General features: G+C 40.6%; 1 protein-coding gene across 2 annotated transcripts in view; it reads left to right on the top strand.

Moving 5' to 3' along the window:
* Positions 1–24937, top strand: part of PRKG1 (protein kinase cGMP-dependent 1) — a 1429727-nt gene that overhangs the window by 188269 nt on the left and 1216521 nt on the right. For both annotated transcript variants that reach the window (XM_069101811.1, XM_069101810.1), the window contains exon 2: positions 17318–17484. In XM_069101811.1, coding sequence (XP_068957912.1) covers positions 17318–17484 — 167 coding nt within the window. The remainder of the gene's footprint in view (positions 1–17317; positions 17485–24937) is intronic.

Consider the following 24937-nt stretch of genomic DNA (forward strand, 5'->3'; position numbering starts at 1 on the left):
TGTGTGTGTGTGTGTGTGTGTGTGTGTGTGTGTGTGTGTGTGGGTGTGTGTGTGTGTGGTCAGGATAGGTACATTGGGACCAGGTTGAGAAAGGTGTTGAAAGCCAAACAGAGGAAGCATCCCATAGAAGTAGTCTCTAAGCACCCCATTGTTGAAGGAGCAAGTGATCGGTTTTAAGCTGTGTGGTCTTGATGAAAGATAGATTAACAAGGAATCAGCCTAGAGTCTCAGATTTGTCCCTACATAGCAATTTTACTTTGGGTAAGTCATCTTTAATGTTTTTTCTCCCCTATAAGCAGGTTAATCCCTACCCATCTGCCCCATGCTTGTTTATTAAAGGAGACAATGTGAAGCTGTCTTGGTATAGAAACCCTCAATACGTGGAAGGTGTCCTGATCTTTGATTTTTCTTACTGATGCCCCGAGAACCTGTCCCATGGACAGCATGTAGCATGTAGGTAAAAGACTGGGTCTTGGCATGAACAGGCATCCCACCTCTAATTCCCATCAGCTGTGGACCTTTGAGGGTGGCACAAACCCTCTCTAGCATCAGATTCTTTATCTGTGAAAGGGATCAGTTGGACTAAATAAATTCTAGGGAGGCAGGGGGCCCTGATGGAAGCACTGGGCTCGGAGTTGGGCACCCTGTATTCTAATATTGTCCCACACAGGTCAGCTGTGTGGCTGTGGGCAATTCACTTTGCTTAGTTAAAATCTCATTTTCCTCATCTGTAATTCAGCTCTTCTGCTTGTGGTTTCTGTGGCCTCAGGCAAGTCATCTGACCTCTCTGGGTCTCAGTTTCTTTATCTGAAAAATAAGGGAACTCAGATGACCTCCAAAGACCCTTCTGTGAGGAGAGATGTAACAATGTGAGAAACTGGCTTTGGCATTCTAGTGATGAGTTCCTTCTTTCTCATGCCCTCTCTCCTTCTCTGACTCAATCCAATTCGATTCTACAAGCATTTATTAAGCACTTACTGCATCCTAGTTCTGTGGTAGGCACAGGGCATACAAAAACTTTCTTCTTACATTCTACCTTTGGAAGTGTGGTGTCTTAGGAGTTGGTAGGGTGGGGGTGGTATCAGACAGTGATTGGGACAGGAGAACAGCGACATGGTTATTTTGTCCAGGAATAGCAAAAAGTAATATTCACAGGCCAGGAAAGCTTGAGTTTGTTAAGCATTTGCCACCTGCATGCATTAGTTACCAAGCTTTCTGCTAGTAAGTCTGTCTAACCTTCTTCGTGGTATCCCTAGCTCGTTTAACCCTTTCCTTAATGGTGGCTTTGATCTTCTTTTATGTAGAGCTTCCTTTCCCCAGGTATTTGGCAGGTTCCATGATTGAATGTACATACCATCAAGCCATCAAGTATTTACCTCAAGTTATCAGCCTGTTTAAGCTCTAGTATAAGTCACTTTATGGATCATTGCCAGTGTGCTGTGATATGTTCATGACCACTGCTTCCCTCTAGCAAGATTCAAAATCAGATATTCTTTGTATCCAAAATACAGTTACTCTCAACCTCTTCCCTCTTTGTTGGATTGGAAGCTTTTTGAGAATAGTTAATATCTGTGTGATCCCAGGCAAGCCACCACACCCCTCTGAGACTGTCTCCTTGGTTCCCCCCCACCCCAAACAAAAACCCTAGGGGAAAAAGAAAAAACAAAACAAAACCCTTCTAACAAATATGTTTAGGAAAACAAAACAAATATCTACATTGGCCGTATTCAAACTTGGTGCCTCCGTCTGCATCTTTCCCCATCATTTCTCTGTTAGAAAGCGAGTAGTGGCTTCGCCATCAAAGACGGGAATGGTCATTAGTTCTTGTGCTGGTCTGGGTGAGTTCTTAGAACTTTCAAAATTGTTTGTTTTTATTGTGTTGATGTTTTAGTTCTCCCAGTTTGGCTCCCTTCATCATACATTAGTTTGTCCTAGTCTACCATGTGAATTTGAAGTCATTTCCCCCTCTTTTCTTCCCTAAATGTGGTATGTCTCTATATTCATGCACTATGATTTCAGCCATTCCCTAATTGATGGGCACCTCCTTACTTTCTAGTTCTTTTGTTGTTGAGTCATATTAGGCACTTCATGACCCCATTTAGGGTTTTCTTGACAAAGATGCTAGAGTAGTTCATCATTTCCTTCTCCAGCTCATTTTACAGATAAGGAAATTGAGGCAGAGTCAACTTCCCCAAGGTCACCCAAGTCGTGTCTGAGGCCACTTCTGTCTTCCTGACTCTAGGCCCAGCACTCCATGCACCTGCCCTATTTCCTCACCACCATCAAAAGAGAAGCCATGGAGTTTTGTACACAGGATACTTTCCTCTTTCTTTGGTCTCATTGTGGTAAAGGCATTTCAGGGACATTGTGGGGTCAAGAGGAGTTTCTTTGTTAAATGAGAGAGAGACTCTTTTGGCCAAGACATTCCCTGCTCCACTCCTTGTGTTTTTTGTCTTGGGATGTTTAACATCCGGCACATTGGAAACAAGGGCTGAGCACGTGATCACCCTTTAGTGCATATTTGTTGAATCAAACAGAAGTTCTGATGATAGTAGCAATGGTCAAGATAGTAGAGACAGGCAATGGAAAGAGCTATGGCCTTAGAGACCAGGTTTGCATCCTGCCTCTGACCCTCCTGTGTGACCCTGGGCAAGTCATGGAAACACAGCTGAGTGAGTCTCAGTTTCACCATCTGGAAAATGTGAATAGTAATTGTGACCATCAAATGAGATGCTGTTTGCAAAGCATTTTATAAACCTAAAAATGCCTTCTGTAAACGTTGACTATTATTATCTTCTCTTTTTTTCTTGAGATTCAGAGAGAAACTGTTCTGGGATAAGTAATTATCCTCTTAATTATGCTATGTTTAATGTTATATGAAATATTGCATAGATGCAATAGCAAATAAAATACATAATGGCAAGATAAAATAAGTATAAATAAAATAACAAATATATAAATAATCATTATTTTAAATAAAATTTAAATAGTAGTAATAGTTGGCATTTATACCACTGTTTAAGGTTTACAAAATCGTTTACAAATATTATCTCATGGGGGCAGCTAGGTGGTGCAGTGAATAGAGCACCAGCCCTGAAGTCAGGAGGACTTGAGTTCAAATATGGTCTCAGACACTTGACAAAACTAATTGTGTTACCTTGGGCAAGTCACTCAACCCCAACTGCCTCACCTTCCCCCTTCCAAAGCAACAACAACCCTCCCCCCCAAATATTATCTCATTTGATCCTCACAACAGTCCTAGGAGGTAGTTCTATTATCCCTATTTTACAGATGAGGAAACCAAGGCAGAAGATAAGTGACTTGTGTCACATACATAAGCAAGATTGGAACTCAAGTCTTTCTGACTTAAGATCCAGTATTCTATAGCACCTAGCTGCTTGGTTGATTTTTTTAATTAAAGAAAAATATTGTGACATAAGCTCATTTGATATAGGCTTACTGAGTAAAGATGACATACACTTTATTCTGTTCAGAACATGATCCCCTCTGCTAAATGTCTCTATTCAAAAGCTCGTATTATTATAATTAATTATAACAATAAGTTACATTTAATAATTCTAGTTACCATGACTATTGCTATATGGCTTTAGGGTTTCCAAAGCACTTCATAGACACATGTCCTGTGATCTTTCCCACATTACTGAGAAGTTGTTACTTCTTTTGTGTTATCATCCTCATTTTCTAAATGAGGAAAGTGAGTCTCAGAGAGATTAAGGTGCTTGCCTGTGGTCCCATAGCTAATAAATGTTAGAGGTAGGATTCAGGTTGTCCATTCATCATACCCAAATGTCCAAACCCCAATATTGCTTGGGTGGGTAGATGAGCTCACTATTTTATCTGTCAGGTACCTTATTTCTGATGCCAAAGGTAAGATTGGGTTTCCTACATTTGGATCCTTTCACTGCAGAAGTCCAAACTGAAAAATGGAGTTTTTGTTTTCTGCCTCTGAGGGCAGAACTTTTTGGTTTGGAAGCCCAATGGGGCAGCGTTGCTGGACACAACGATCCAGTGTGACCAAAATTCCCCACGTGTCTTTCCATTCCTGTCATGGTTGAGGAGTCATCCATCATGAGGGAGGCAGCACAGGGTGGAGGTAGGAGCCCTGGAGCTGAAATCACTCAGGGTGGATTAGGATTCTTTCTCTGCCTCTTACAAGACTTTCTGTATGGAGGCAGTTTCTCTATCTTTGAAAGGCAGTGAATCATTGCAGGCCCCCTGGAATGCTGAAAATGAATTGGATTGTGGAAAGAAACACTTTGAACTTTTGGGGGGAAAGTTGAAAAAGGGTAGAAGTTTTATTAAAGTGACTTCAAGGCTTGGCTGGACACAGTGTTTGTGCTTAGTCATAGGACCTAGAGCTTAGAAGGCTCTCAGAGCTCAGCTAGCCCAAGGCTTGTAGTTTTGATAGGGAAAATGAGGATGGGAAAGAGGGAGGGAATGCCTGGTTAATGGCTGTATAGCTGGCAAGTGGCAGAGCTGGGATTTGAACCTATCTCTCCTGACTGCAGCCTTCTTTTTCCTGAAGTCCTCTCTGGATGGTGTGTTCTTCTGTTAGATTGTAAGCTCCTTGAGGGCAGTGTCAGTGTTATTGACAGTGCCTGGCACACAGTAAGCCCTTAACAATGGTTGTTAATCACAACAGTAATAACAATAGCTCTGATTTGTATAGGGCTTACAGGTTTGCACAGCAGCTACCTGTTACTTCATTTGATTGTGCTGCTGGTGAGAGGTGAATTTCTGGGCTCATAGCTGGGGCTCTTCCTTTTTCAAGCCTCCTTGGGAAGATTTAGTCTCTGTCAGATTTTTAAAAATTCCTTCAGCCGTGTGTAACTGTCGGTTGACATGAGCATTGTCTAAGTAATGGTTGGATGAAACTCGATGGGTTGCTTGCTTGCTCCTGTGTGTGAGTCTATGGGGCATAGGGAACACTTTGAAATGAGTTTCATTTCACGCTGACAGCCGGGAGACCTACTTACCAGTCCCAGCCCTGTCCCAGGCTGCATAACCCAAGGCCAAATGACAAAACCTTAATGTGCTTCTCCTTCCCTACCTGTCAAGTGTGGAAACCACTGTCAATACTGACCCAACTGTCTCACAGGGTTGTCGTAAGCAACAAGTGACATTATAGAGGATGAAAATGTTTTGAAAATGTTAAAAGGGCCATATTCCTTTTTGGATGATATTATTCAAGTATTAATCCCCCTCTCACTACCATCCCTATTTAAAGTTCTGTCTGAAATCCAGAAAATTGAGGTTAAAGCTTTTTTTAACTAAATGTACCTTAGTCAATGTGTTCCCTTTCCAGTGATGGCTGGAGCTCTCCCCCTTTGACTATCAAGTCTGAATGGAGTCTTTTTACTGCTTTTCAAATCTTTCTTTAGCAAAATAATTAATCCAAAGTCCACTTAGACTGACTAATGAATTTAGTTCTAGAATGGACTTTGAGAGTCATCTGTCCATTTTACAAAGGGAGAAACTGAGCCTTAAAGAAGCTATTTGCTCATTGTTACACTGGTAGAAGGTGATAGAAACTAGGTTAAAGCCAGGATCTGAATCCAGATCCTCTAAAATGAAATCTCATGCCCTTTGTAAGCTGCTTCCTCCTTCTAAGATTATAGTCAGTAATTTTAATGGCTACCTATTAAAACATGAAGAAGAGAAAGCTCTCCAGGGGTCAAATAGAATGAATTTTATCTAAAGGCAGCAGAAATAGTAATAATGATAATAACAATAGTGAGCATTTATAAAGGGCTTTGAGGTTTACCAAGCACTCTATGTATCTCATTTGATCCTCACAACCACCCAGTTTATAGATGAGGAAACTGAGGCTGAGGTATGTTCACTGACTTGCCCAGAGTCACACAGCTGATGTGTCTGGTGCAGCACTTGAACACAAGTCTTCCTTATTCAAGTCTAATCTTGTATCCACCAGATGATCTATCTCTCTGAGCCAATGTACATTGTGCTAGGCCCCTGGAATGTGTCAGTCACTACAGGTGGCCCTCAGTCTGGTGCCAAGTTTTTCAGGGCCTCATTATGGGATGCAGGTGACTCTGAACTCTCATGGTAGGACAGCTCCAGCTTTGGCAGAATATGCCTTCAGTAAGGGCTTGCAATTTATTGATCAGCTGAGGTCACTGGGCCAGTTACAAAGAGGGATACATTTCTGGGTTCCAGGAACTCTTAAATACTGTCACCAAGGAAGCTCTGGCACTGATGAGACAGCTGATCCCAGATGCACTAGAGCTGGCACCTCCTCCCTGCAGCCTTCCCTGATTTTCTGCCTGTCCATGGGGTTAGTGCTCTCTCCCCAGTTTCTTATCTATTCACATGCTGTACCTCCCCCAAGGAGAATGGGAGGGTCTTGGGGGCAGGGCAGACGTTTCCTTTACATATGCCAGGGCCCAACACTGCCTTACCCATAGTAGGCAGCAGGCTAGTTTAGAAAGACTCTTTCATTTGAGGTCAGGAAAACCTGGGTTTGGAGCCTCCCTTTGCCTCCCTCTAATTGTGTCGCCCTTGGGAAGCCTCTGAAACTCTAAGAGAGTTTCCTTCTAGTTCATTCAATAACCAATTATTATTTTGCTTATTGATAAAATGGGGATCATACTTAGGGGCTTCACAAATTCTCTTTAACTGAATGTAGCACCTACCTGGCTGGGGTGTTATGGGAATCAAATGAGAACATATGTGTAAATTGCTCTGCAAACTTAAAAATTACCAAGCAGATCTATAGATCAGTGTGATAATATGTGTATACATGTAAATATATGTATGTGTCTACACACACACACACACACACACACACACCCCTCCCCACAGCCATATGGATATTTATCTGTCTGCCAGTAAATGCAAAGAAGAATCAACTCTATGAGACAGGACTGATTAACTGGGGGAAGTCAATACATTTTTAGCATTTTGATGACTATTTCAATGTGATTGATTTCCTCTGTAATCCTCTGTATTTTCTTTTATGCATTTAACAGCCTTTCTTCTGAGAAGGGGTCCACCAGCTCTACCAGACTTCCAAGGGGTCTATGTCACCCACAAAAAGAATAATAATCTCTGCCCTGGCTCTGAATGACAGGGCAATGACTACACTTATATCTATTGCCTCCCATAAAGAAAACACAAGCTCTTTGCTTTTTGGTTTGTGTCCCCAACATTTAGCCCGTGCTTTGCACACAGTAAGTGTGTAATAAATGCATTTCCATTCATTCATTCATGGAAGGTACCAATCTATATTTGCTAGAGGGATTGTCCTCATTGGAAGATCTTTGTACCAAGGAAATCACCTGTTCAGGCCAGGAAAAAACAAACAACTAATATTGTTGGGAGCTTGATACATATTTATTGAATAAAATTGACTAGAATTAAGACATGGGAGGAGATGTACTGTGTTGTCTTGTTTTCATTTTCTGACATGAGAAGGGACAGTTTCATCTACAGGACAGTTTTTCCTGGAACCTAATGTAAACAAGACTTTATTGCAGGAGGTTTTCTCAGGGGGACATTGGGTCATAAGGGGACACAGAAGCATCATGGGCCACGGGAGGTGTGCCAGTGAAGAGTGCAGTGCACTTGGAGGCCAAAGACCTGGTCCTGTCTTCTGGTGCCACCATATGCTAAATCGGGGACCCCAGACAAGTCATGTTCTACCTTACTCCCAGGGTTGCCAGGAAGATCACATGCATTTACCTTTATGTTCAATGAATGTACCATGGTGCAGAGAAGACTGTTGGTTGGGGAGTTAGAAGACCCTCGCTTCAAATCTAACTCTGTCTCTTACTGCCTAGATAGACTGCAGACACATTACTTAAATCTTCTGTGTCCTTTTCTGTAAAATGAAACAGCATTGCTCTAGTTCATGTCATAAGGCCCTGCCAACATCCAGGTTGAAACCTAGAAGCCTATCAAGTTTTTTATAGTACTATTTCATTATTTTATTGCCCAAGACAGAGAAGCATCATGATGGAGAGGAAAGCCTTTGGAGTCGGGAGACCTCAATTTGAATCCTTCTGACCTGGGCTGACTGTATGAGCCTGGGGGAGTCACTCACCTCTCCGTGTTCCTAGGAAACACTTCATGATTTTCAGAGATGATGACAGTCTGAATGCATAGAAGAAATTACTCACTGGGAGCTCCCTACATCAACGAACCCATTGGCCCCTCCAGAAATTCTGGGCCTTTAAGATACTCATCATTGATATAGCACTTTGAAAGTAAAGAGAATTTGCATGCTTTTTCTTATTTAAGCTTTTCCCCCAACCCTATGATGCAGGTACTATAAGGATTATTTTATGGAGGAAGAAAAATCGTGCTCTCAGATAAATGGAGTGATTTATTTTCACTTGACCACACAATTCATAAGTGTCAGAGGTGGGAACCTGAGTTTTCTTGACATCAAGCCTAAGTCTCTGAGAACTCTGACACAGCCACCTGTAACAAGCATAGAAACAGTGACTGCAGGCTTCTCTACTTTCCCTCCCAAGTCCTGCTAATCAGCCTCTGCTTCTTTTGTTTGAGGAAAATGTAATTTGATTAAGTCACCTTAGTGAAGTGGAACAAAGATTTAACTAGTGGCTCACATGGCCCCAAATCAACAGGCAGTGTCTTCTATTGGCCAATGTTTTCTTACATTGAATACAAACTTTGGAACAATCAGCTTTGCAGAAGACAGCTCCCTCCAATATTCCAGCAGGGGAAAGAACACTAGACTGGGAATCAGGGAACAGAATTTGAATCTTTCTTCTTCCACAACCTGGACATATGACCTTGGGCAAGTCAACTTCCCTTCTTAACCTTTCATTTGTTCATCTATAAAGTGAGGATATTGGATTGACTGATCTCTAAAGAAAAGAATTGCAATATATGTACATGTATACATATGTGTAGATATATGTATAATTGCATTAAATATAATTAGTTTCTTTTTAACACTACAGATTTTATTGTATGCCTTTTTAGACATGATTCTTGGAAGAGGTCCATAGGTTTCACCAGATTCTCAAAGGGTTCCATGTCACAAACAGGGTTAAGGCCTCTGTGTTTCCAAAGCTATCTGAGGATTTCACTGGAGGAATCGGAATAGGATCATGAATTTAGAGCTGAAGTGACATCATAGCCTGCCTAGGCCAATCCCCTTCATCTACAGATGAAGAAACTGGAGCTCTGAGAGGTGAAATGATTTGCCGTGGTCACACACAGCAAACGCCAGAGGAAGGTTTGACTCCAAGTCTCTCTGACTGTGGCTAGCTCGCTAGCCACAATGCCATGTCGCTTTTCCAGGATGCTGCATCTGTAGGAGACAAAGTGGAATAGGGGCCATAGGACCTTCCTTTAAGTATTTGGAGTATTGTTAATAGGGGAGAAGAATTTATAGTTTGACATGTTCTGATTGGCCCCCAAAATCAGAATTTGGAGTCATTTAGCAAAAGTCCAAAAAGGCCTATTTCTGCTTTATATAAGGATGAGCTTCCTAATAATTAGAGGTATTTAAAAAGGGTATGGGATCTCTGAGTGTTTGGTGGGTTTCCCTTAAATGGGGGTCTTTAATGCAAAAAACAGAGAACCACTTGTTGGGGATGTAGGTAGTATTCTGACATACATTTGGTTTGGACCAAATGGTCAGCCAATGAGATTCTTTCCAACTCTGAAATTTGGTAATTTTGTAATAATTTTGCATGATCTAAGATAATCGGTTTATTAATCAGTCAGAAGATCTGGTTTCAAATCTGAGCTCTTCAACTTAAATATTTCTGTAGCATAGGGCAAGGAACTTGGGTTTCACTCTCCATATAGATGAAGGGAGGGTTTTGGGTTTGATGACCTCTGATGTCCCTTTCATATATAAATCTATAACATCTAAATATATAAATCTGTAAAATATGATCCAAGTACTTAAGAATAATCTTAAATAGGTAAACTTTTTATTATATTATATAATCTATTACCTCAGGATATAATTATTACAAACATCAAACACATGGATAAAAGTAGAGGGTCTATATAAATTTGTTATTATTGCCCCTCTTCCCCAACTGTCTCTCTCATTATGATGTGTGTTAAGTAATATTATGGCAAGTGTAGCTCCATGCTTGAATCTTCTATTAATTTTTTCTATTCCTGATATTCTACGCTGTTGATTGAAGTGCTTTTGGGTACCAGACATCGGGGTGGGAGTGGGGAAGGGAGCAAAGCAGACTTGTTAACTCTCTTGTGAAAGTTTAAGAGCCAAATGTGTGACTCCACTGAGAAAGCCAGCAATCACACTTCAGGACAGCAAGTCTTCCCTCAGAAAGGACCAAGATTGTTTTTCCAGAAAAGATGTTTAAATCTTTGGACCCTTGTACTTGTGGTTAACTGAGTCCTAACATTTAGCCCAGGGCTTGTTACATAGTAGGAGTTTAATAAATAAATGCTTGTAGAATGATTGGTTCTGTGCCATAAACTGTGGACTTTATGCTGAAAAGATTCACAATAGGTGTTAACTCAGGCTTTACTCAAATTCCCTTTTGATTCCTTATCATGGCTTGAAGGTCCTGGGTACTCAGAGGTTGTGTCAGCAGGTCCTACCCAGCTGGAAAGACTGGATTCAGGCACCCTGTGGGACTATATTTCTGTCACCCGATGACCAGCTTGGCTCATCACCACATTGACCACAGATGGATTTTTTTGACCATAGCTACTTTTCAAGACTGCTGCTAAGTGGCAGTGGTGTCATAACCTGGATTAGTGGAGGGAATGTGCATTCTAAGGAAGTCACAAATCCTTGAAGTAAGTTAATAGTTGACCATTGTGTCCCTAAAAGACATTCAGTAGAATTTCCAGGGTGAATGTGGCTCCCATGCAGCTCCATCCAGCCAAGAGTCTCCAGACTTTCTGGCTGTGCCACTGCTCAATTTGTCTTAGTTGTAGTGATGTTTACTGTAGTGACACCGTAGGTTGGATTCCTTCCCACTTCCACAACTTCGAGGCTTTTTATGTGATATCCTTAACACTTCTGGGCCTCAGTTTCCTTAGTTGTAAAATGAGATGCTTCTGTTCAATGGCCTTTAAGACCCCTTCTAGTTCTAAATCTATGTTTCTATGATTATGTGACCTTGGACAAGTCTTTTAGCCTCAAAGAGCCTCAGTTTCCCCATCAGAGGGCCTTCGAGGTCCCTTTTAGTTCTTTGGGATCCTAGGATTTTATGCTGTTTTATAGTGGTGTTTCCTAAATTCTTAGGAATGTTGACTGTGGACCTGTTTGTCAGGACTCTGCTGCCCTCCTCTGAAGACTCTTTTAGGCCAGAAGGTGGGGGAGGATATTGATCTTTCTGATAGAAAGACTTCTTTTTCCTACTCCTGGAGGGGAACTGGCAGAGTCCATTGATTCTGAATTGGTGTTGGAAGCATGCAGATCTCACGGGGTCTTTTTGCCATTAATTAGATAGCTTAGATCATTGCTGATTCTTGGCTGGGAAGATTCCTGGGACCTATGGAATCCAGTAAGATTTCTGAAAGCATTATGGAGCTGAGTAGAGTCATCAACTGAGGCTTCTATGGAGACTCATGTCCCTTTAATTCCTCAGGCTTGAGCCATATTGTAGGCAATAATATGCCCATATTTGGCTTCTATGTTGGAGTTGATGGCCAGGCTTGGAGCCTCCCATTGGGATCTCTTGTAATCTGGTGTTTTTGAGGAGATTAGCTATTTGGTGGAGGAGTTCTAATAAGCCATTGGGCGACATCCACCCCTTTGCACGCCTGGCAAATCTTGGCCAGAGTAGCTTGGCAACATTTGTCCAATGGGGAGATGGATGGAGAGTTCTTATGTGCAAAGGATAGTGGGGGCAAAGCACTATCCCAGTTTTAAGTCATAATTGAAGCAGTTATTATTATGTAACACTTTAATGTTTATAAATATTATCTCATTTTATCTTCACAATACTGTGAGGGAGATACTATTATCATTCCTATTTTTTGGTAGGAAAACTGAGAGACATTAAGGGATTTGTCCGTGGATCACACAGTGAGGCAAGTGTCTGAGGTGAAATCCTTGACTCCACGGCTAACGGCGTCTATCTCCATGACGACACCCATCTACGGGAACTCAAGGAGTCAACCAAGGAATCCATTTGCTGTTGTTGTATCATTCAGCCATGTCTGACTCTTCATGACCCCATGGACCATACTGTCCATGGGGTTTTCTTGGCAAAGACATTGGAGTGGTTTTCCATTTTCATGGATTAGGGGAGACAGAGGTTAAATAACTTGTTCAGGTTAAGTGTCTGAGGTTGAATTTGAATTCAGGTCTTCCTGATTCCAGGTCCAACACTCTACCCATTGATCTGCCTCAAGGAATCATTCTATACCTGCTAATTCCTTGCTTATCTCCACTTCAACTCTAGATATACTCTGACTTGGGAATAGATGAAAGAGGATCCCAAAAATTTTTAGAGGGAAATGGTTTTTCAAAATAGTCCAGCATTCCCATCTGTACCAGGGGTAGACCCTCAGATGAAATGACTCCCTCAAGGAGGCAGTGTGATACAGTGAAAAGGGTGCAGGTTCTGGAGTCAGAGGACTTGGGTTAAAATCCAGCCTCTGAAACGGACCAACTGAGTGACCTTGTCCAAGTCACCTTACTTTTTTCTGACTCACTTTCCTTCTCTGTAAAAATAGGGAGTTCAACTCAGAGATTCATTCTAGCTCAAGACTTATCACCCTATGTCCCGTGATCCAATAATCCTAGGTGATGTAGGAAGGGAAAGGAGGTAATCTTAATCAATCAAGCCACACATTAATCAAGCAATAAGTTTTTCTGAAGCACTTGTTATATGCCAGGAACTGTGCTAAGCACCTAGGAGAAGACAAAAGCACAGAGGTGATTCCTGCCCTCAAGGAGCTCATATTGTTGTGAGGTACCCAGTACATTACAAATTCTACAATTCAAGGTATATACTGTGTGAATGGAAGATGATCTCAGAGGATACCATTGACGGGGGAGGAGGTAAAGGGTGAAGTAAGACTCAGTCAGAAGGGGAGATGTGACTGAGTCCTGAAGGAAGCCAGGTCTGGTAAGAAGGAGTCACATTGTGAAGACCTTTAAAAGATTAACTGTTATTCATGGGTTTCAGTCATGTCTGACTCTTGCCGATCCCATGTGAGGTTTTCTGGGCAAAGATGTTGGCGTGGTTTGCCATTTCCTTCTCCAAGTCATATTACAGATGAGGAAAGGCAGACAGGGTGAAGTGACTTGCCCAGGGTCACACAGGTAGTAAATGTTTGAGACTGGATTTGACCTTAGGTCCTCCTGACTCCAGGCCCTATGCTCTGTCCCATGTACCACCTAGCTGCCTCATAGATAAACAGAAGATGTTCTATTTGATGCTGGAGGTCATATGCAGCCATTGGAGTTCCCTGCCAAGTAGGGAGATAATGTACTCAGACATATGCTTTAGGAAGGTCACTTTGCTACTGAATAGAGGATGGAATAAAAAGTGGCCAGAGGGATGTGAGGCAGGGAGGCCAAGTGAGGTTCTACAGTCCTGGGTTCTTAAACCTAGAGATATAAGGAACATGAAGACCATCCAGTACAATCCCTACCCCCATGTTATAGACGAGCCCCACAGACTAAGTGACCTGTGTAATATCATTCAACTCTTATGGAAAAGAGTCAGAACTTGAGCCCAGATCTTCTTTCTAAGTCAGTAATCTTTCCACCAAGACCAGTGGCCTTCCATAGACTCTACCCTCTGTTACAGGCACCATGCACAATAGATCCCTTTGATCTGGACTCTCGTTTTGTGTCTGGGGACTCATAGAAAGGCAGATTTGGGAACCTAGAATTTCAACTGATTTTCAAGCAACAAGGTGGAGTGGATGGAACCTGGTTTTGGAGTCTGAAGACATAAGTGCGACTCTTGACTCTGACACTTAAAAGCTGTATTGACCTGAGCAAGTCACTTACTAGGTCCAGATTATAGTTCCCTCATCTGTAAAGATGGGAATAATGGATATTTATTTTGAACTTGGAGGTTCCCAAAGCCCTTTACATATATTGTTTCATGTGAACCTCACAACAGTCCTGTGGACAGGAACTATTATTACCCCCATGACACAGAAGAATGAACAGAGGCAGACAGAGGAGAAGTGAATTTCTCAGGTTAATGTAGCTAATAAGTGAATGAGGGAGGATTGGAATTCATGTCTTCTTGGTGCCAGGTACCCTCCTCTACCCACTGAACCATCTAACTATTTATGTGATTTTTTTGTGGAAAAAAAAACCACTTAGTGAGTCTGAATATATGATACAAATGAGAAACCATAGAACTTTAGAATTGAAAAGGCCCTTTGGGACCTTTGAGTCTAGTCATACCCCAAAAGGAATGCCCATCTCAACCTGCCTTACAAATACAGCTTCTTCTTGAGGCTCTTTAGTCAGGGTGAGCCCTTCACCCTCCAAGGGAGCCTCTTCTGCTTCTAATATTTTTATTGATCTATCATTGAGAGGCAGGGTGATGTAGCAGATAGAGAACCATTCTGGGAATCTGAGTTCAAGTTATGACTTTGACAAATACCGGCTGTATGTCTCTTTATTTTTCAGTGCTCAAGGAAATTCTCTAAGACTTTTATTTGCAGAGATGTTCTCTGGTAGGAGCATATCAATGAAATCAGACTTAGTCATCAGCCCTTAATCTATTATTAAGTATGATTTTAATATCTGTTATTAGCGTTATTGGATTGAACAACTGATATTAAGAACCCGGTCATTAAACATAGCTACAGTTATGGTTTGAAAAAAAACCTTTGTTTTCTCAAAGGGATGAGTGTGGAGGAAGGGAATGTGTGTGTGTGTGTGTGTGTGCACGTGTGTGTACACATATGTGTGAGTTTATGTCGGTCAAAATTTAGCTTTTGATAGCTACTGTTATCAAGGGGTTACTTTTTCATACTGATTTGTTCAGAATTCAATTCAATATACATATAAGTGAAGCCATTGATTCCAGTGACTAGGGCCTGATGGTTCCAGCTCAGTCAATAGAGACCAAACAGGTTTATTAGGGATAAATCATCTGAAGCAGCCCCCTTGGGCCAGATCTAATATTTTGGGGACTAGTGTGTTATCAGGAACCTTGAGATCACTGGCTGGCTTCCAGGTTAGCCATAATTTCTCTGAAGCAGCCCTGGGCAAAAGTTGCATCCTGGCAGTTGGATTCAAATGAATTCCCTTTTGTTAGACTCTTGGTGTGAAGTTTCAATTTCTCATCTTTGAATTTTGGGCTGGATGATGCCCCCTCATTCTTGTGTTTAGATCCTAAGTCTTTTCTCCTTGACCTCTCTTCTAACAAAGTGAGCCCCATTTTGTTGTCACTTGGCACAGGCAAATTTGCACCTTTGGGGGTGAGCTACTGAAGCTGGTTGGAGAAGCTCCTTTGGGCTCCTGTGCACATCTCTGTATGGACACTCAGGCAAGATGCAAACACGGGTGGTGTTTATCTCAATTTCCCTTTATCCCAGTGGACTAATTACTCCTCTTCATATTAATTACTCCTCTTCATGCAATCCCCTTAAATCAAGTTTCCTGTTAATTATTGAACATGGGTAAATGTTTATTTTGAGGGCTATTAATTGGGATCAGTTGACTGGGAACCCTCCTCATAATTTCTGTAATATGGAGGCTTTTGTTGGTTAGAATCCATAAGCTGATAGAAACAACCTTGTTTAAATCCTAGTTAGAAGGAATAAATAGTTAAAGTGGGCAGCTTCAAGATATGATGCCTTAGACACTCTGCATTCAACACTGGGTCAGTGTCCTGGGGATACTTCCTCCCTGGAACCTGTGGTATTCCAAATTGGTCTCTCTCAATTGAGTCTTGTTTTCTATATTCTGAGATGTTGCCACTTCCTTCAACAGAATTTGTCTTTAAGTTGACTTGAGGGTCTTTATTACATCGCTTACCTCAGGTACGTTTTATATCCTGTATTCAGGGAGCAAGAAATACTAGATTTAACTTTGCACATAACTACCTTCCATTGCCCAGCCCAATAAATCCTGAGAGCTAAACGGTCCCGAGATGAGTATATTGTCTTACCACATGACCTCTTTAGTGTCAGCCTATCTCAGAGAGTAAAAGACAAGAGATGGGAGGCATCTTCTCTGGCATATTAGTGATGTATATGGTAGGTGCTTAGGGGGAAAATTGTTGAATTTCTATAGCTGAATCTATGTCCCATATTTCCTAGGTATTTGAAACTATAGTAAAAGGCAACACAGATTTTTCTATGCTACAGAATGGTATGCTGGAGTCATCTGATTCTATCTTAATTTTTAACATGGTCATAGGATTGTAGGATCAGAGATTAAGACTTGCAAGGGACCCCAAGTGCCACCTTGTTCAATCCCTGGTGAACATTGTGAGAGAAGTTTTGAGAGACAGCATGGCATAGTGGGTAGAGTGTCAGGCAGCATTTATTTATTAATCACTTAATATGGTCCAGGCAGTGTACTAAGTGTTGGAGGCACAAACAAGAGTAAAAAGAAAGGCAGCTCCTGCCCTCAGTGAGTTTACATTCTAATGGGGATAGATACCACATTAAAGGGAGCTAAAAAGAGCAGGGTGGAGGGAATTGGGAATGAAAGTACCCATTTGCGGTAATGATGGCAAAGTCCAGCACAGTTAGGAAGGAAATGAAGTTTGGTTGACCTGGGTATGGCCTCAAAATGTAAGCCCTGGAAGGAACTCACAAATAGGAGAAAGAATTTGGAGTCAGAGAGTCAGGAAAACTTGGGTTCCCATCACACTTTTGACACTTAGTAGTTATATGACCTTGGGTAAATTACTTAATCTCTCTGGGTCTCAGTTTCTCCAAATGAGAAGCTTGGACTTGAGAACTTAGAACCCTGACACTAATTCTTCATCTATTATCCTATGATAATAGCCTGTATAATTTTAATGTATTTTGTTCAGAATTATATTTAGTAATTCATACCTCTGCAGTTAAAAAAAGCCTAAAAGTAAATGTTAGCCTATTATAAACTTATTATATAGATATATATTTGTGGTTCATGTCACATAACTGGAAATAAAATCAATCATAATGCTTTCAGTAGCACATAGTAGGTACTTAATAACTGCTTGCTTGATACATTCCGTAGTATCTTGGAATAATTTCACTTTGAGTTTTTTTGGGAAACTCACTGGATGCCTAATCAGACAGGGTGCTATGTGAAGCTGAGCAATTTCACAGGCCATGCAAAGAAGCCATGGCTGACCACACCCCTAAGTGTCCTCTTTCTGTGCCACAGGTCCAAGGATCTTATCAAGGAAGCCATCCTTGATAATGACTTCATGAAGAATCTGGAGCTCTCTCAGATCCAGGAAATTGTGGATTGTATGTATCCCGTGGAGTATGGCAAAGACAGCTGCATCATCAAAGAAGGCGACGTGGGCTCCCTGGTGTACGTCATGGAAGGTAGGGGCCATGCTGCCAACTCCTGTGATATTCAAATGTGGTTTTTTGCATCTTATCAGCCAGCACCTGGACTGAAGTGTATTCCAGGGAACAGTTCCAGTTTCTCATTCATTTGTTGGGAAACATTTTCAAAGGAGGTGAAACACTATTTAGATATAGTGGCTGACTGATTGCATAGGGGTGACCCCGTGTGCAATATTAGTGAGCATTCAATACCAACTCACATGTGGGGAGAGGGCAGTATTTTGCAAAGGAAGATTGCTTTTGATCAAGTTGAATAATGGAGCACAAGCATATCCAGTAAGTGAGTAGTCCTGGGGAAGGTGACTTAATGAGGGACTTGACACATGTGGAGTACCATGGATATTTGTAGCCAAATAATCAAAAGGCTTTCCACACTACTTTTACATTTTACTATAAAGAGACTTCTACATTCTTTGCGCAAAAAATAAGAGAAAAAATAGCCACTTTTGATATTTTAAATTGCATAATTAGGGCAGTGAGATTGAGTTGGATGGTAACATAGAAACCACCTGGCTAATGGGACTGTGCAATAGGTGTTTATTACCAGGTAACCTTGAAACTCTTTTGGACATCAGAAAGTAGACAGTGGGAGAAAGCGTTTCCCAAAATAGAGGCCAGAAACTTGCAGAAATTTTTCATGCTTTGGTAAATTAAAAGCAATAACCATAACAAAAAGAAAAACAAATCATATAATTTTACAATTACTACCTTTCTTTCATTTGTTTTTGAAGAAAGAGTGCTCAGAACAAAGTAGCACACTGATGGAGAAGATCCACCATGTTGGCCAGGTGGACAGCACCTTCCAGAAATCACTTTGCAAAAGCATTTCTTTTAAAGAACTACATTAAATGATGGGACTAGAATGACTCAGGACAGCAATTCCCACAAATCTGTAATTTGTCAGCCAGCACCTGGACTGAAGAGACCAAGAGTTCATGTGTAATAAGAAGCAGTAGGGAGAGGATTCTTTAATTTAGACCAAAGGTCAGAGGGACCAAGTATTCTGAGTTTCAGAGCTCTGATTTATAGGCAACTTTTTAGACCAAACACTGTTACCTAAATATTACTTAACAGGGCAAACTTGTTCTATTAGGTGAATAATAATGAAAGTTGTCATTGTTTGAAAAACTGCTACCTCACCTATTTGTGTTGAATATTTCTTAAGAAAACAGATTTTCTGGTATTCTCCCTTCCTTTTCCTCCCTAAAATGTAATGTAATTATTCTTGTCTGTCCTTTAATAATCCTATAAGCTTGTGGATATAGTCAATAAATAGATTAAGTATACCAAAGTTGTTTCCAGATTCATAGTTAGTTTAGTAAAATTAAATTATTTCGAGTGGAAGAAAAAAATGAACAGATGTGAAAATTTCAAAACCATGTTCTGGCATAAAATAATGACTAGAGTGGGAGGCTTGTGATTCTTAAGTGCTTTGTGATCCATAGAAAAATATTCCACTGGGCATTTGGGGTGAGATCTGCTGGGAGGAGGAAGTCCCCATTGAAGGTATTTCTTACTATTTGACAATTCTAAGTAGAACATTAGTCTTCAGTCACTAGATTAGACACATTTGTTTTGTCAAGAGTCTACCAGAAGGGCTGCAAAGCTTGAAACTGAACCTGACTCTGACCTTAAATTTTAGGAATTTAAATTGGCTGGCCATTCTCACACTAATATTCCTTGTCAAATGATTTCTTTTAAGTGTCTGTCATTTACAATTTTAATAAGATTTAATTGAGGAAATGTCACATTGTGTAATTAGTTTTATATCCACCCAATCTCAAAACTCATTTAGAAAATGTTCTCATTATGGGGCTTCTTGGATTTCTTCTGTGACTATTCATAGTAACAACCATTGCTTAGAAATAACTAATCAATAGGTCCTAAACAATCTTTCACCTACTTCTGTATTCATTTATTCATTTATTTATTTGTGACTCTCAACAAAACACTGGTACATGTCTAGATAGGAGAATCTCTGGTTACCCCAGGCTGCCATCATTTTTAATGAAGAGATTGGCTCATAGCATGTGCATTTGAGCTGATATTAGCATATGCACTGAGGTGCTTTCTTGCTTCAGTCACTCAAAAAATTAGCCTATGGCAAATTTTAGACAAAAGTTGTTGCTAATTTTTACTATCTCCTTTTTTTTTCAACTAAAGAGAGAGACAGAGAAACATTAGCCATCATCAATTTTGTCTACTTGTAGAGATAGTTTGTCTGAATGATAGAAAATCTTTATTAACATAATATTTGAAAAGGGATTTTTCACTTTATTAATTTTATGTGGATTTAGTAACTGGAGCCAAAATGTATCAATACTGTCATCTAACAGAGGTTCTTGCTTTCTATAACAGATGATTTATCCTTAATTAGCACATTAAAATCCCAGCCTAAATGATAAGTAAAATTGTGTAGCTTATTTAGAGATGGATGGTGGTGTTGTTAATGTCCTGTTTTCAGTTGGGCTTATTTGTTCACAGACAGCATACAAGTCCACCTCACTCCTTTCCCTGGCTGAATATCACTCATTCAGCCCGAGTGAAGTCAGAATCTGAGAGAGCTGACATTCAAGTTCTGATAGACTCTTCCTACTTGTATTCATTTAAGTGACTGGTTGGGCAAGACTCATTTTCTGATGATTTTTCCCTTGGTGTTTCATTGGCTATTTATATCTTATGGTCCTTGTCCAGTTAGGTACAAAGAGTTTTTCCCCCTCAAGATTTTTTTCTCCAAAACTTTTTTTACCCCAACCCTTGAAAAAAGAGAGATCTTCCTATTCAGAGCCTTTTAATCCTTTGTTACTTAAGGACACATTTTAGACAGAAATCCTGCTGTGTTTCCCACTTGAGAAGGTAATGTTTACTCAAAAGTTTTCTATTCACAAAATTTAGTTATGCTTTTCTTAGTTCAAAGACCCCACAATGTATAGGCACAATCCAAAATCAGCTGACTGAGTTGACAAAAAAGTTGAAAATAACTTTAAGGATCCAAACTTTAACACCAATGGAAGCTGTAGTCTCTAAAAATATATCCCATTCCCTTCTTGTGTTTAAAACGCTATGTAATTTTCTGATCCTAGAAGAATGGGTCATTGATTCACTTTCTTGTATAAATGGAAATCTTTTTATGGTTGTGACTTGCTGCTGCCTTCGTGAAGAATATTGTCTTTTTCCAAGCACACGTTTGATTGGTCATTCAGCTCTCATCAAACTTCCTCTTTGTAATCCAATTTTATCTGTTTCCCTGTTCATCATTGGAGAATTCTTTCTCCCACATTTCGAGATGATGAGTAGGAGAGCATTTGTCGATGCAGTGAATGCAGCTTGTTAATACGAGGCCCATCTGCTGCTTTTCATTTCACCATCCAATATACCCACCCTATGACATTTCCTACTTCAAGTTATGGTCTTTTTTGTACTTAAGCATTTTGTGTGTCATTATCTAATTAAATGATATGGTGTGCGCTGACCCTCAGAGAGGGACTTCATGTCAAATTGTGATGCAGTGATCTCTTGCCCATGTCAGTTGGCATTCAAAACCCTACCCGAGGCTGTCAGGGAATCGAATGCATTTTAATATGAATTAGTTGTCTGAGTAAATTTAAGATGAGGACCTGAGCATTTTATTTTCCAGAAGCAGGTGTTACCTTTTGGCCTTGTGGGGTTTTCCTGTTAATAGAAAAAAAAAACTATCTTTAGAAATCTTGAAAGACAAATGTGTTTGGAAGGATTTTTTATTGCTGTTGTCATCATTGGTGTATAGGTGGGTTCTGTTCCCTGTAATTGTGTGTATGCATGTGTACATGCATATGTGCGTATGCTTGTGTGTATGTGCATGTGTGTATACATACCTATGCATGTGTTCATATGTGCACCGCTTGTATGTGTGCACGTGTGTGATGTGATAAAAACCAAACCTAATTCATGCGAGAAGTTTCTTGAAATTTCTTGAAGACATGGTCAGTGTTTCTTTTATCTTTGCATTTGGTCCTGTGCCTGCCCCCAATTGTTTTGCTTATTTTAGGCGCTAAATAAATGTTTCTTACATTGAGTTGAATTAGTTTGAACCAAATTAAAGACTCAGCTTTCTTGAAACTCCCTGCTTCAGGGGAGCAGACACAGTTATATGACAGGAACTGGAAAATCAACCCATCCAGAAAAGCCCCAGTGCTGAGACACAACCTTTAATCAGAAACATCTGGAGGGATTCTTGCAAATCTCCATTTGGAGGAAGCTAGGTGGTACAGGGGCAAAATGCTGGACCTGGAATTAGATTGGCCTTAGACACATACTGAACTTCAGACCCTGTCTCTGTCTGCCTCAGTTTTCTCAACTGTAAAATGAAAATAATAGTAGCACATGTCCCAGGATTGTTGCCAGGATCTAATGGGATAATATTTATAAAAGTGCCTGGAACATAATAGGTGCTTAATAAATACCAATTTCCTTCCTTTTTCCTTTTACTTCCTCGCTCCCTTCCTTCCTCTACATGTCCTGCCATCAGCATAATGTTCTGTGTGTAAAATACAATAACAAAAAGCCAGTACTCCCTTCCCTGCACACACACACACACACACACACACACACCCTCACACACACATTCTCACACACACACTCTGACACACACACACCATCACACACAAATACACACACACACCCTCACACACACATACCCTCTCACACACACACACAACCTCATACACACATCCTCACACACACACCCTCACACACAAATACACACACACCCCCTCTCACACACACCCTCACACACACACACACACACCCTCACACACACACATGCACACACACCCTCACACACAAATACACACACACACCCTCACACACACAACCACAACCCTGGAGAAGCACATGGGTTTCTGGCAGACTGGCAGTTTGTGGGCACCAATGACTGAGCTGATTCCAGATTCTAGAGTGGGAGTTGAATATGTCCATAGAATCTTAGTAAGACGTTTAAGTCACTTTTCAGAAGTTCTTAAGTATTACAGCCAATGTAATCTTTCCCAGTCCAAATGCAGTCCAATCTAATCAGCATTTGTTGTATGCCTATCATGTCCAAGGTTAAAAGGAATGTTATGTACTGGATGGAGGGGCAGACTTGGAGACAGAAATTCAGTGAGTTTCAATCCATACGCATTTTTGAGAGCCTGATATGAAGTACTGGGAATAAAAAAAAAAACCAACACAAAACAAAACCTGTAGTCCTGTGTCCTGTCTGTGACACATACTGGCCTGGTGATCATTTAACCTCTTGGTGTCCCAGGTAACTCTCTGATTTTAAGTTCCTGTTGAGTTATTGTTCTATTTAGGGGGAGGGAGTTAATCCATTGGTTATTTCTTACACTGGCCACAGTAGAAAATCACAGGCCAATTTCAGTGTAAAGTCAGGAGAGCCTCCCAACATAGGAGAGCTGTTCTAAAGAGGAATAGGCCACCTCTGGAGGTAAGGCCTATTCCCTTTCCTTGGAGGTCTTCAAGAAGGGACTAGACCACCCTTTGTCAGGGGTGTTATTGGGAGATCCATGGCCTGTTTTGGGTTGGACTCTAGCCTTTCTGATGCCCTTCTAAGTCTGAGGTCCTGTGCCTCTCTGTACAAATCCAAAAAAGACCAGGAATGGACTGGAATACCAGACCATTGTCTAGCCAAGAAAGTCAGTGACAAAACTTGGGAAGAATTTGGAACACAGCTTAGCCAGGAGGGCTAGCCCTCATTCCTGTTCTCACAAGCCAAAAGTTGTACTTAGTAGAAGATATTGGTTTATGCCCAATTTCTACCATGCTACTTTCCAGCTTTTGGGAACCTCCATATGTCCTTGTCAGGTTCTTCCTAGTACAGAAGGAAAATAGATTTAGGAACAGACTTAGAATTCTTAGGAAGAATCACTGGATCATAGTTTCAAAGTTGGAAAGTACTCCAGAGGTTCTCTAGTCCATTCCCTTATTTTATAGATGAGGAAACTGATCTAGGGAGTTGAAGTATCTTACCTACAGTCACATAAGTGGCAGAAACAGGGCCAACAATCTGGGTAGAGCTGAGCTCAGCTTTATGGGCTCATAGAGGCTTCTGGGGGCAGTCACAACCCTTCAGAATGGTAGGGCATGTTTGAATAAACTAGAGTGCTTCTTTTGTATTTGAGGAATACATTTTAAATGTGCTTGACAGCCTCATCAATATGATGGAGCAAAGTGATGAAAATGATTAAAAATGAAAGAAAAACTCAGGACACTAACTTTTTCTCAAACTCTTGTAAGAGAAAAGGAAAGTGCTTTTTTTATCCTGATCTATGTGTTTAAGTGGAGAAAAGGCAGAACCAGGCCTAAGCAAGGTAGACCTATAAACTAATATGGTAGATTTTAAAATAATACCCAAGTAGATTCACTCAAATAGGCATTGCCTTCTTCAAAGCAGTCACTTTGGGACTTAATTGATTTATTCTAGGGGCATTTTCATGGCTCCAATCCCCTTTAGGAATGTTTAGACTGAAGAAAAGTTAACCAAAGGAAAGATATTGGTAAGCTGGAGAGTGTCTACAGGAGGATGACCAAGATGATAAAGAGCCTTGAGTTCATGCCATAGAAGTATGAGTCAGAGGAGCTTGAAATGCTTAGCCCAGATAAGAGAAAACTTGGTGAGATAGACCTGCTATCTTCCAAGGTCCTCACATGGAAGAGAAATTCTGCTTGGCCCTAGAGGTCAGAATCAGGACTAATGGGAGAAAGGTACAAATAAACACATTCAGGCTTGATATCTTCTCAGTGATTATAACCTAATATTCTAAATGTGATCTGTCCTGGGAAGAGTATGATGGAACCACGACCTCCTTGGCCCTTGGAGTGATGTCCTTGAATTCAGTCTGAGATTCCATTTTCCTTTCGGTTGTCACATTACCCTCTTAAGCCAGTTTGAGCTTGTAGCCCATTAAAAGCTTTAGACCTTTTTCAGACGATGGGCCATTGAAGCAGGCCTTGTCTTTCTTGTCCTTGTAAAGTTTGTTCTCTTTTCCTCCTCATTACATTTCATATTATTACATTAAGATCAATGCAGTTTGGGGTTTCCCCCATTAGATGGTGAGTTCCTAGAGGGCTCATATAATTTTTTGCCTTTGTTTGTATCCTTAGTTCTTAAGGAGGTACCTGGCACATGGTAGGCATTTAATAAGGGCTTATTGGTTGGTCTTACCTACATGGAAAATGACGAGATGTTGAGATTCTGAACATGAAGATGATATTGAAATTTAAACATCTCTTCATTTTTACAAAAAAATACTATTTAGAGACTTTAACAGGCTTGCCAATGATTATTCTGGGGGATAGAACTGCATATGCTTTTAATATCTTTCTCAGTGATGAGAGATCGAGGAATGTTTAATATTTGTTTTGGCTCTTTCTCAAGCTGAGGGGTAGAGAG

Source organism: Petaurus breviceps, unplaced genomic scaffold, assembly GCF_028583685.1.
Source record: "Petaurus breviceps papuanus isolate PSGF00001 unplaced genomic scaffold, PetGlider_PUasm1.0 490, whole genome shotgun sequence".
Lineage (NCBI taxonomy): Eukaryota > Metazoa > Chordata > Mammalia > Diprotodontia > Petauridae > Petaurus > Petaurus breviceps.